The sequence below is a fragment of the Dreissena polymorpha genome, chromosome 15 (genome assembly GCF_020536995.1).
Source record: "Dreissena polymorpha isolate Duluth1 chromosome 15, UMN_Dpol_1.0, whole genome shotgun sequence".
NCBI classification, from domain to species: Eukaryota; Metazoa; Mollusca; class Bivalvia; order Myida; family Dreissenidae; genus Dreissena; species Dreissena polymorpha.
In genome coordinates, this window is record NC_068369.1 from 62,604,065 (window position 1) to 62,618,917 (window position 14,853).

General features: G+C 36.1%; 1 protein-coding gene across 3 annotated transcripts in view; it reads right to left on the reverse strand.

Annotated features, from left to right (window-relative positions):
- Window positions 1–14,853, reverse strand: part of LOC127860430 (nucleolar complex protein 3 homolog) — an 85,483-nt gene that overhangs the window by 32,755 nt on the left and 37,875 nt on the right. For all 3 annotated transcript variants that reach the window (XR_008039793.1, XM_052398506.1, XM_052398507.1), the window contains exon 16: window positions 1,942–2,077. Coding sequence is in view for 2 of the 3 variants with exons in the window: in XM_052398506.1 (XP_052254466.1) it covers window positions 1,942–2,077 (136 nt within the window). In the remaining variant the exon portion in view is untranslated. The remainder of the gene's footprint in view (window positions 1–1,941; window positions 2,078–14,853) is intronic.

A 14,853-nucleotide genomic window follows, 5' to 3' on the forward strand; every position in this document is an offset into this window, starting at 1 on the left:
TATCAGCAGTTAAATGTTTTTTGTGCTAGATTGCCTATGTATGTATTGGAAAAAGTCGTTCAACAAAATAAAATAAAATAAAAAAATAAAATGTTTTTCCTACCTACCTACCCTAATATTTTTTGGCCCGTAACCTGAACCACAACATTATTTTGTTTTGGCCTTACTCGCAGGCTGTTCTGATTTTATTCTGTTAGCACATAGCAATTTTCACTTTGCCTGTGAGTGGGAGAGGGTAAAGTAACACAAAAAACATACTGATATTCACTGAAAATACTTACAGGTACATAAACAAGCAAATTCGTTGAAGTGATATCCCCCGCAAACAATACATTTTGTGACAGATGAACAGACAGACTGTGGGACAGATTGACGAACAATGCTAATTCTATATCCCTCCACCTTTGTCAGGAGATAATAATGAACAAGAGATGTATTCGTCAAAAATTTCAATCATTTGGCAGGTTTAGAAATTATCTCCCTTTTATAGCTTATTACTTCTCTTGAATTGTATTCTTTGACTTTTGACCTTGAAGGATGACCTTGACCTTAAAATTTGTTTTTATTATATCCTTAAAAAAAAATATTACTTCCCTTGTGAAATCGATCTGTACCTGCAAAATGATATAAAATAGAAATGATCTCCCTTGAAAGCTTGTTACTTCCCTTGGATTTAGTTTTTTGACCTTTTACCTTTAAGGATGACCTAGACTTTTCACCACTCAAAATGTGCAGCTTCATGAGATACACATGCATGCCAAATATCAAGTTGCTATCTTCAATATTGCAAAAGTTATGGCCAATGTTAAAGTTATCGGATGGACACACAGACAGATGGACTGACAGTTCATCTGCTATATGCAACCCTACCTGGGGCATAAAAAGCATATTTAAACAAGGGATGTGTTTGTGAAACACTATGTCCCCATATATTTGACCTTTGACCTAGAAGGATGACCTTGACCTTTCACTACTCGCAGCTCCATGAGATACACATGCATACCATATATCAAGTTGCTATCTTCAATATTGCAAAAGTGTACATTAAATTAGCGATTTTGACCTTTGACCTTGACCTTTCACCACTCAAAATGTGCAGCTCTATGAGATAAACATGCATGTCAAATATGAAGTTGCTATCTTCAATATTGCAAATGTTAAAGTTTGCACAAACAAACACACAAACCAACCAACAAACCAACCAACAGACAGGGCAAAAACAATATGTCTCCCACTATAGTGGTGGGGGACATGAAAATACGGAGAAAAGGTTGGATTAATAAATGCATGATAGAAAATATAATGTGTCAAACAATTTTAACAAACAATAAATATTTGTATGTCAATGATTCAGAAATACAGTATACACTACAACACATACAAATACCTATACCCGAGTACAGTTATTGCAGAGTTCAGCCGAGACCGATTCACCAGCATGTACATGGTACAAAGTCTTGTAGAGGTGCTTGTAGAACACAACTGGGTCAATATTAAGGGCCAACCCCAGATTCACTTTCCAGCATTCACATTGTAAAAAGTCTTGTAGAGGTGCTTGTAGAACACAACTGGGTCAATATTAAGGGCTGCCCTAGATCCAATTACCAGCATGTACATGGTACACAGTCTTGTAGAGGTGCTTGTAGAACACAACTGGGTCAATATTAAGGGCGGACCCCTGACCCACTTACCAGCATGTACATGGTACAAAGTCTTGTAGAGGTGCTTGTAACACACAACTGGGTCAATATTAAAGGCCAATCCAAGACCCACTTACCAGCATGTACATGGTACACAGTCTTGTAGAGGTGCTTGTAACACACAACTGGGTTAATAATAAACATTTGTATGTACATGATTCAGAAAAACATACTACAATAGAATACATACACTACAAATACCTAGGAACAGTTAAGCAAAAACTAGTCCAGACCCACTCACCAGCATGTACATGGTACAGAGTCTTGTAGAGGTGCTTGTAGAACACAACTGGGTCAATATTAAGGGCCGATCCCTGCCCAGAGAGGATTGTGAACGCAGTCTGGACACAGTGAAGAGACTCCCTGTACGACAGCTCCTGCAGGGTTCAACAGAGGAATATTTTAGCTTAACTCTCAGAAAACTGGGCCTTAATGCATGTGCATAAGTGTAATCAGGGAAAAACACTTTCTGCTTTCATCTTAACAAAAATTCAATGAAGGCAGAAAGTGTAGTAATCCCTGACTAGCCTGCGCAAACTGCTTTAAGCACATGAATTAAGCCACAGTGTTGCAGTTAGTATGTCTAAACTAGAGATATTAGGCAGACGTGACAAAACAGTTGGTATGAATGCAAGCTACTTCTGCGAATTGACTTAACGAGTAAACATTTGAGCCAAGTTTCATGACAATCCATCAAAGGCTATAGGCGATACAGAGAAGACATGAAAAACCAACACAAACTGGAACATAAAAGGCCCATGCATTCTGCCCATTGTCCAAATGGCCTGAGAGTTCGAGCCTTTGTTACATGACTATCCTCCAAAAGGGATTTGAGATATAGAGTGGGCACAACACTGAGGTTGAAAGATTTTACCTTCAATTGTAACCTTGACCTTGATTAAGATAAATGCATTCTGTACATCATCTCGATGATCTTTACAGCATTTGTCAAGTTAAAGAAAAATTGTCAACTAGAGAAAAGTCAAGCTCCATGAGATACACATGCATGCCAAATATCAAGTTGCTATCATCAATATTGCAAAAGTTATGACCTAGGTTAAAATACTTACAAAGATAATGAAGATATGGAAAAGACAAAAAAAGCTCTAACATTTGACCTTAACCTTTAGCTGGAATCAACTGACTCAGTCATTCTGATTATAGAGTGCTATTCAAATTAATATTAACATAATAATTACTCAAAATTTAGATACAGAAAATATTCAAAAATTTCAGGTGTCCACAAATTTAGAGACAAAAATTAAATGTCCGAAAATTATAATTATATTGATATAAAATCAATAACTCAATGCACAATAGTGTTTCTACTTTGAAATAAATACAACTTCACAGCTTTGCTAACTATTGCCTGAAATGATACAGAACAAACGAGTAAAAACTTTAAACTGGCTGCTTCCTTAATAAAAAGATACAAAGACGTAGATAACCACGTCTTTGGAAGATATCGTTTAAAATGCTGTTTGGTGAAGCGATTGTTTTCTACCAGCATACATGGTTATTTGCCCAATTACGCAAATGTTATGGTCCATTGCCCTCAGGCAAGCGTCTCCCAGGTTTTATGACCTTAATCTGTTTGTAAAAATCCATGATCGAAGTGTTACAAGATAAGCAAATACAGTGCCCAAATCTGTGAAAATAGCGCTGTAAAATATACTGTCCAAACATTTAGAGTCATTAATGATAGACAAAAACGCAGATGTTACAAAATTAAGAGTCACAAAAAATAATTATTTTGGCCCCAAAAGGGGGTGCCTGAAAACTTAGTATCCAAAAACTAAAAGTAATTACGGTAATTAACAAAAGCAAGGTTTGATTATTTCTTACTTAATAAATGCATGTTACATTGGCAACATGTAATAAATAAGACTTAATAATGTGAAGTATATAAATTCTATTAAATCGAATGCAGAAGTGAATGTTTCAGAAGCACTAAAATTCTACTTCAACACGATTTGTTATTTATTGCTTAATTACAGTACAATATAAACATTATAAAGTCATTACTGAATTAATCTCAACAAATTTGCATTAAATTCTAATGCTTATTGTAAAAATTGTATTGATTTGTTTAATCATTAAAAAAAGGTACTTAAATAAATCAAAGAATACATTTTTACAGTTTTGCATACCAATCAAATTGATCAAGCACACACAACATTCATCTACGCCACACTTCAAGTGTTTATTTTTTTCAAACAGCTTGTTGTTGGACAATCAATTACATCAACACGTCAAACCACATTTTACAAAAGGGACAAGGAAAGAAGATGGAAGTGATTTTTGTTTGAAAGTGTAACGTAATGTACATATAATATATATAATAATAGAATTTATCTCATAGAACCTTCGGGTAGGGTATACATATAATATATATAATAATAGAAAAAAATCATTTGAAAGAGTGAGTTGTGTAACGTCATAGAACTTTCGGGTAGGGTATACATATAATATATATAATCATAGAATTTATCTCATTGTACATTATTGTGTTGTTATTGTCGTGTTATTGTTGTATAAACAAACTAATTTAGGAAATAGAACCTTCGGGTAAGGTGTAATGAAATTTGAAATTGATTATGTAGATGTGTAATGTAATGGGTTATAATGAATATGTTACTTTATGAAAAGTCAATAGAAATATTTCAGCGAGATGTAACTAACAGAAAACATGGGGGTCGTGACTCGCAAAATGCATATAGGCAATTAGTAAATCCATTAAGCAAGATTCGTGACTCGTAAAATGCATATAAATGGTTGGTAAATACGTTAAGCGAGAGGACTGACGTTCCGATGCGTGTTCCAGGTGTGAATACACCTGTGAACACAAATTGGCTTGTCAAATTACATAGGGGCCCGCGATTACAGGCGGTGTAAAATCTGTAGGGATCATACATCATCTGTCTATATACGTCAAGATACACACATTGACGTCCATTACTTGTTGACAGGCGTGGGTCACGAATTAAGCGAATACACAACGGGATCAGTATAAATAATCCTCAAAATAGGCAGACGGGGTCTCGCTTTCTCTTAGGAATTATTCACGTTATGTTATTTACTTGGACTTTGAAATTATTATAGTACAATTTTGGTGTTAGAGAATAGAGCAAAATAAAAGAAATATTTTAGACATCAGAGACTTGTTTTATCTTCACTAAAGTACATCCGATTACGTGACACGTGTTTAACTGGTGCGCGGTGACACAGGATCAACCAGAAGTACCACTTCTTTCACGGGCCAGAGGGAAGAAGACGTGCCGGACCTCCACAACGAACGGGCAAATATTCGGTGAGTGACTGACTTATTTTCCTATGGTTAATTATCTAAGATGGCAGATCAAGCGATTCCACAATTCTTTCAAAATTTAAGCGAACAAATTAGAGGAGTAACACATGCTATCGGAACTCAAAGCGTCTCACAAGTAATTCAAACTTATGACGGAAATCCTAAAGAATACAAAAATTGGATCAAAAACATAGAGAAATATGGGGTACTTTCACGTTTGGCGGGGGATCAATTGAAGTTAGTAGCTTACCAATCTAGTAGGGGACTTGTTAGCGATTACATTCAGAGGTATTTGACTGATTTTCCTGATGAGTCATGGGCAACCTTAAAAAATGAACTTAAGATAAGATTCGCAGAAATCCAGGACCCTCATTATGCTCTCGCTCTCTTAAAAACACTCAAACAAAAACCCGACGAAAATGTCCAATTATTCGCGGAACGACTTCTGTCTTTATCTAGTGAAGCGTATGAAAATGTTGAGGATAACCTCGAGATGATCGAAAGTCAGTTAATTGGAACTTTCATTGACGGCCTGAGACATGATTATTTACGCCTTAAATTAATGCGAGAAAATCCAACTACTTTAGCGTTAGCAGTCAATTCCGCATTAGCCGAACAAAATGTAAGAGCAAGATTCGAATTAAGGTCACATTTGAGTCATAATCAAGTTCAAACACCACTTAATAGACCTGTTCCCATGGAAATCGATCATTTGAGACCATCAAACACTTGCAGGTATTGCAAGAGACAGGGTCATGTTATACAAGACTGTAGACGTAGGAAAAACGAAATAAATGCATACGCGGTAGGTCAAAACAATTACGCACGTAAGAACGAATATGACAAAAATTGGAAAGACAAAATAGACTGTTGGAATTGTGGAAAATTGGGACACTTCAGTAGAGAATGTACTCAAAGAAAACCATACCTTAATCAAAAAAACTAGGAACGTCGTACCAAAAAGGGGTCTATGGTAACGACGGAAACGTAAAGACGTATAATATTGCTTTGTGTGGAAACCCAAATTCTTGCCTCATTTCAATAGGAAATTGTAAATTTAGGAGCTTGATAGATTCTGGTGCAGAACTTTCTGTAATTAGTAAAAGAGCTTATGATCTATTAAAACACAAACCACCACTTAAAATGACAAAAATTAATCTAAAAGCGGTCGATGGTAACTCGCTATACATTCGCGGGAATGTAAAATTAAAATTTAAAATAGGGAGTATATATATTGAACATACATTTTTTGTCGTTGAAAACATTAATAGGAACGTAATACTAGGGAGAGATTTCTTACAAGACAACGGTGTCCGTGTATACTTTGATCTAGGATGTTTAAGAATAAAAGATTGTTATGTACCTCTGGAAGAAGATGTACACCTTTCGGTAATAGCGAGGCTAACTAGGCATACCGTTCTTAAACCACAAACAGCATATAGACTCCTTGCCAGGACGAAAAGAAACAACTTACGCTCAAATCAAAATTATGACTTTACTGGAATAAGTAATTCTTTCTTTAATAACGAACCCGGTTTAACAATCGTTAACTCAGTAGTCAAGACAACGCGTGATCGTAAATTCCCTATTCTAATTATAAACAATACCCATAAAACGATTAGACTAAGACGTAATTGTCCCATAGGCCAACTTCAATCTATCCAAGATAATGAAATATGTTCTATCGAAAGCGTTATCAAAAACAATACACCCAAATCAGGTTTGTCTAAAGATGAGATTCTATCAGATTTACATGTCGCTGGAGATCAAAAAGAAAATATTCTTCCAATACTCTTAAAACACAGAACTCTCTTCGCAAGAAATAATTTAGAACTAACACAAACTACAGCAATGGAATTTAACATCGATACAGGGGACCATCCTCCCATTAAATTAAGACCGTATCGAACACCATTAAACAATAAGGTATTCATAGATAAAGCTATTGACGAAATGTTAGCGGCAAACATAATAAGCCCATCGCGAAGTCCGTGGAGTTTCCCTATTGTTTTAGTAGACAAAAAGAAAAATAACCTTGATTCAAATAAAGATCAAAAAGAAGAGAAAAGATTTTGCGTCGATTTCAGACAGCTTAACAAAATTACAAAACCAATTGCATATCCATTACCATTAATCGATGATATATTGGCGTTATTAGGGAAAAGTAAATATTTCACCAGTTTAGATTTAATATCGGGTTATTGGCAAATACCTATAAAAGAAGAAGACAGAGAAAAAACGGCTTTTGCTTCAGGGTTTAGGGGTCTATTTCACTTTAACGTTATGCCATTCGGTGCGTCTGGGGCGGGATCGATATTTCAAGAATTAGCTAATAAAGTACTTAAGGGTTGTGAAGGATTCGCCGTAGCATATTTGGATGATATTCTAATATTTTCACCTGACTTACAATCTCATTTATCACACGTAGATACAGTACTGCAAAGTCTCAGTAAGCATAACCTAAAGCTTAAACTATCAAAATGTCAATTCTTACAAAGGGAGACTAGATACCTAGGCTTCATTATAGATGAAAACGGTATAAGACCAGATCCGTTAAAAGTAGAAGCGATCCGACAATTCCCTAGACCAAAGTGCGTACGCGATGTACGATCTATCTTAGGTGCAGCGGGATTTTATAGGAGATTCTGTCCGTCGTATTCAGAAGTAGTAGAGCCTCTCATTAATCTCACGAGAAAGAATGTCCCATTTACATGGTCAAAACAATGTGAAGATAGTTTCTTACAATTAAAAGACTCGTTCACGCAAATTCCTTACCTTTCCTATCCGGACCCGAATAAAGGTTATATTCTGTATACAGATGCTTCAGATAAATGCATTGGATCTTGTTTAACTCAAAAATGCGGGGATAATGAAACCGGAGATTATGTAGGGGAAAAACCGATATTCTTTCTATCCCACCGATTAAACCCAACGCAATGTAAATATAGTACTATTGAGAAAGAATGTTACAGCATATTTTACAGTCTAAATAAATTACACCATTATTTACACAACGCCGAATTTGTTATCAAAACGGATCATCGCCCGTTAAAATTCCTTCTTGAATCTCCGATGCAAAACAAGAAAGTACAATTATGGGCCTTAAGTATAGCAGGTTACAATTGCAAAATTGAGTATATATCGGGAAAAAAGAACATAATTGCCGACTTTCTAAGCCGACCACCGAATACCAAAATAACGAATGACCGAGACGAACAAACGGAAATAGAATTAGATATTAACGATAAACATTATACGATTAGTTCGGAAATAAATAGACAAAACCAGGCGCGCGAAATTAATGTAATTGACTCTACGCATATCGATCACAGACAAGTAATTGATAATAGCACGATCCCACAAACGGTTATGAATAACGAGACAATCGAACCCGATAAAATAAACGATTGTAACATGGAAATTGAACAAGGAAAAGACCCACACATATCTGAGATTAAAACGAGATTAAAATTAGGGAAACTAAACAAACACGAAGATGGAAAATTCATTATGGTTGATGAGATATTATACTATATATCGAGCGTCGATGAAGAACCTACCTTTAGGCTTTTTGTACCTAAACACCTGACAGGTTTAATTATTAATCAATATCATGACGGAAATGGACACGGTGGTTCTCAAAGACTTTTTCATACCATAAAAGAGAAATATTATTGGCCTAAAATGTTCAAAGAATTGCATGATTACGTGTCGAAATGTATTGTCTGTCAAACTAGAAACTTGAAAGCAATTAAAGCTCCCGTATCATCAGAAACCGCAATACCACCATTCCCTTTCTCGGTCGTTTCCATAGATATATGCGGACCATACCCAACAACGCTTTCCGGAAATAGATATATAATATGTTTCGTGGATCAATTTTCAGGATATATAGAGGCTTTTCCGTCGCCGGATAAGTCATCCGATAGCGTAATACACCTGTTGGTAAACGAGATTTATTGTCGTCATTCATGTCCCATAAGGATAATTACCGATAATGGTAAAGAGTTTACTAGTACGGCGTTTACAGAAACATTAAAATCCCTGAATATCCAACATGTCAAAACGTCCACATATCACCCAGAAGCTAACGGTAAAAATGAACGCTCTCACTCGACTATGAACAATATACTATCAAAACGCGTTCAAGAAAACGTACAACAATGGGATTTACATTTAAACATGTCTTTGGCAGCTATGCGATTTTCCCATTCAGAAACATCAAAACATTCGCCTTTCTTTTTAGTATTTAACAGAGACCCCATCCTACCAATAGACAATTTGTTAAAACCTAGGCGTAAATATCACGGCGAAGATTATCATAAAATAATATTAGAAGAACAACACAAATCATTTAAAAAGGTGTGTGCACAAATTCAAAAATCTAAAGATAAACAAGCCGAATATGCGAATAAAAATACAAAAGACATTAAATTCGAGATTAATGACCCCGTTTACTATAAGAACTTACACCGTACAAATAAATTAGACAGTAAATGGAGACCATATTATCGTATTATCGAACAAAAATCACCGTTAACATACATAATAAAGAATCAATTAGACAACTCAACTATTAAAGTCCATGCTGACCAAATAAGACATGCTAATATAAATGAGTGGCCTATATCAAATACTAATATGGGACGCCCCATAAGGAGAGCAAATTTAGCTTTTGCCGAAACTAGTGAATCTGATAGTGATTTAAGTAAGTCAATACAAGGATTACCTATCATAACTAGGCAAACCCGTCAAATTCGGGACAATTCTGACGAGGAGGAAGACATCCCCTTAGCGGAATTGCAAAAACATTTACGGAAAAAACAATTCAAATACAATGCGTCAAACTCTAGCGAATCTGACACACATCAATACGATAGGGCTGAACAACAATATCCGCCCCCACGTCAATCGGACACCGATTCGACCGATAATAACATGCAAATTGATGAAATAGCTATTAAGCACAAAAAAAGAAAATCCATACGACAACGTCAAAGATCTAATAAATCTATTAAGAAAGTGATTTTCAGGTGCCTAGAAGCAATAGCCGATCATATGTAATATTTACCGTAACGACCACACAAGCAACGTTGACGTCTATACGTTTGAATGACCTCAAGTTATGTAAATAGCATTTAGTTAGTAACCAAATCGGATAATATACTTCTTCTTTGTAATATTTCAGATGATGTTGCCATCATTTGTTTTTATATTATCGTTGCGCATGATCGGGGGACTTGAGATTAACGAAAATGTTATATTTCAAAAAGTTAACGAAGTGTCTGTGACCAGAGCTCATTGGCAAATAGCCCTACTTCTCGATACCAACGTCTTCTCTACATTTCTTACCCAACTTGAAACAAGACTAAACGATATCACAAATACCACGAAAGACATGATGTTCCAATTCAAACGAAATGATCTACTTTTAAAAACAGACGCCTTTGAACAATCATTAGCACAACTCCATACGGAAATCGAATACATCCGTTCTGACCATGACAACGTACTTGACAGCTATCTAGATTATAAAACGCTCAGTCATACCCAGAAACGCTCATTGTTACCCCTAGGCGGATTCTTTAAATTTCTTTTCGGCACAGCTGACGATTCTGACATCCGTAATATTCAAACACACGTTAATCAACTTCAAGAAAGCCAGAAGACTATTATCCATGTGTTACAAAATAGTTTATCCATTCTCAATGTTACCCAACAACACATAACTGAGAATCGTCACTCCATTAACACTCTGATATCTACCCTCAGACAACTTGACGACAAAATCATGCACACACATGAACGTTTACAGGCAATGACCCATGCTGTTCAAGATTATACGGTTAATTACAACTCCCTTAAGATCATGATTGATGAATTACGTCAGGCTGTTTTCCACGCATCACTATATCTAGAAACTTTTAAAGGACAACTTAATATGCTCAGCACTGGCAAACTTTTTCCATCTCTTATTTCACCTATTCACCTGAAAGACGTACTATTAGACATTGCGACAAAAGTGCCTAATAATTTACAACTACCAGCTAATCCCAAGACCGACCTATGGCATTATTACCAATCTACCTCAACGACCGTCGTAATGTCACCTACTACTATTATCATTACAATGGACATCCCTCTCCTCGAGATAGGAGCTTCTTTCGAGGTATATGAAGTATTCAATTTCGATATGCCCTACTCACCCATTAATGAAACTATCAATGACAATAAGATCCACTATAACATGTCCGCTAGATACGAACTGGAAACTAAGGGCTTCTTGATTGATCAAGCGCGAAATCACTACTGCCTATTGACAAATAACGAACTGAAAACTTGTCAAGCGCGACGTACATGTGACGTACAATCCCCATTCTACCAAGTAGACATGTCTAAATTATGTGTCATAGCCATTATGATTAACAACACTCAACACATAAAGGATTATTGCAAGGTGATCATACACCCTAACACCGTCTTACCTGATGCCAAATATTTAGGATCTGGTAACTGGGCGATAGTCTCTAGACAAGACCTACGCCTCGTGACGATATGTCAAGATCATTCCCAAAATAAAATATCCGCTCGCGCTATCGCTCCCATAGACATTGTTAATGTACCCATGAACTGTCGCGCATACAATGAATACTTTACATTAAATGCCTGGTACATTAACTCCAGTCAAACCCGGCTTCAGACCGACAAACTCGACATACCTACCTTTAAGGGTTCTTCCATTTGGAAACCATTCCATACCTCTCTCGTTAATTTCACTAAAACCGAAATGCCTCATGAACTATCAAACATCAAAGAAATACCTATGGAAGCTTTAATAACAAAACTGCAGAGTATCAGACAATTAAATGACATTGACACGACATCAGGTGACTTCCCATTATGGGGTTACATTATCATAGGTGTAGCGACCGCTCTGAGTTCTGGTGCAGCACTCCTTATTTACTGTAAATGTAAACGTATGACCCGATCTAATCGTCCCATAATTACCCAATTCCGATCTGCCAACGATGATATGCACCTGGGAGAAATCAGTCCCCCGGGTTATGTGGGCGTGGCTTCCTGTGATGTGGCGCACGAACCTCTCGTGTCTGAGGTCAAAAGCCCTCAGCACCCCCGCAACGACCGAGAACACTGTCATCCCTATACCCGTCTCTACGAGGGTAACAAACCCTTCCAGACGACGACATCAGGATGATCCTTGGCGATAACAACTTGTCAACAACCAAGTTGTGAACCATAAACAGCACCATGGGCTGTTTACTGGATATTACCTACTATCGTCAATAATGAACAGAACGATATACTTGAAAACTAAAATCTACGAACAATTGTTTAGTGCACTACTACATCGATCGATATATCACCCGTATTCATCTATTGTGACTGTATATATGTGTTGAACACTCGTATAATCTTCAAAGAATGTTTGGAACATGTATTATTCGGATGTTGTCTATAGTTAACCAAGATGCGTTGAACACTCGTATAATCTGCAACGAACGTTTGAAATATGTGTTATTGCCACATTGTATATAATTTACCAAGACTAATGTCAACACCATGAACTGTATCTAACGATGATTTTGATTCCACGAGTTATTCTACCGCAGAGTCAAACCAACAACTACAAGAACTCTACCGGACGCTGCCGCCCAATCTACCAGAAACCCATCATCCGCGGGCGCCAACTCTACAAGACCAACATCGTTCACTGACACCAAACTTCACAAACTTTATCGTCTGCCGACACCCAGTCTGCAGGAGCTCCATCGTCCAATATCACCCACTTTATCGTCTGCCGACACCCAGTCTGCAGGAGCTCCATCGTCCAATATCACCCAGTCTACAAGACCTACATCAACCGCTGACGCCAACTCTACAAGAACAACATTGTTCGCTGACGCCCAGCTACACTAACTTTATTGTCCACTAAAACAACATACAAGAACTGTGTTGTCCACTGACGAAACGGATATAAACATTTCCTTATTTTTATAACTATATATTTCATTTATTAACCATGTACCTCGTTGACCTCTTTGTACACATTACTTTTTGGATCACTAATTCGATTTTCTTTCAATCATTTTTTAGATTTTACAAAGAATTTAATTTTCAATTGCCAGTTTCCATTACTTTACCCATTGAAGAAACTCAATTAGAAGAAATACATTATTTTATAACTACGTTTGAACAAATGTCCACCCTTGAACAAGAACATAATGTTTCAATTTTTACTTATATGATGAGATCTGGCGAAATTCAAGTGGATACATTGATTTTCTTGATTACGTATTTCAACATACCTCTTCTTCATCAACAGATGCTCGATCATTTAACAAATGAACAACACATTCTCAATTACCAAATTTGCAAAGCAATATTCACGTACTACGGCATTGACTCTTTAGAATCACTACAAACATTCCGTCGATTAAAATATTCAACATCCATCCCAAACAAAATACGCAACATGTCAATCACCACATTCGCTCAAACAGATAACACTCAATTGCATAACCGCATCCAACAATATTTCACTCAAGGCCACCAACGTCAAAGACGTTATCAATTTTTATCAAAACTTTTATGTAAGTTCTGTTCAAAACATAGTATAGCAGCAGTACAAACACCTTGTTGTAAACTTAGATATCATCCAACATGTGGCACATCATACAGAACTTTCAACAACACACGTGTATGTACATTTTGTTTCACACATTTGACATTACCAGATATAGCCCTCATTCATGCATCACATCAGTTACCACACATACAGAGATACAAACAAATACTACTGGAACGCAAAAGACGTAAACTTAGTAATAGACATCACCAAGTTTGGTAAACAAAAAAAAAAACAAAAAAAATCATTATTTCATAACAGGAAATATTTTTAGAATCTCGTCGGTTCAGAGTTATACAGTATTTTATCTTCGTACAGATCTCATGATTAAATTGTTGACATCATCGTAATTTTTTCATATCATGAAATAAGAAAAAATTCATTTGAAAGAGTGAGTTGTGTAACGTAATGTACATATAATATATATAATAATAGAATTTATCTCATAGAACCTTCGGGTAGGGTATACATATAATATATATAATAATAGAAAAAAATCATTTGAAAGAGTGAGTTGTGTAACGTCATAGAACTTTCGGGTAGGGTATACATATAATATATATAATCATAGAATTTATCTCATTGTACATTATTGTGTTGTTATTGTCGTGTTATTGTTGTATAAACAAACTAATTTAGGAAATAGAACCTTCGGGTAAGGTGTAATGAAATTTGAAATTGATTATGTAGATGTGTAATGTAATGGGTTATAATGAATATGTTACTTTATGAAAAGTCAATAGAAATATTTCAGCGAGATGTAACTAACAGAAAACATGGGGGTCGTGACTCGCAAAATGCATATAGGCAATTAGTAAATCCATTAAGCAAGATTCGTGACTTGTAAAATGCATATAAATGGTTGGTAAATACGTTAAGCGAGAGGACTGACGTTCCGATGCGTGTTCCAGGTGTGAATACACCTGTGAACACAAATTGGCTTGTCAAATTACATAGGGGCCCGCGATTACAGGCGGTGTAAAATCTGTAGGGATCATACATCATCTGTCTATATACGTCAAGATACACACATTGACGTCCATTACTTGTTGACAGGCGTGGGTCACGAATTAAGCGAATACACAACGGGATCAGTATAAATAATCCTCAAAATAGGCAGACGGGGTCTCGCTTTCTCTTAGGAATTATTCACGTTATGTTATTTACTTGGACTTTGAAATTATTATAGTACAATTTTG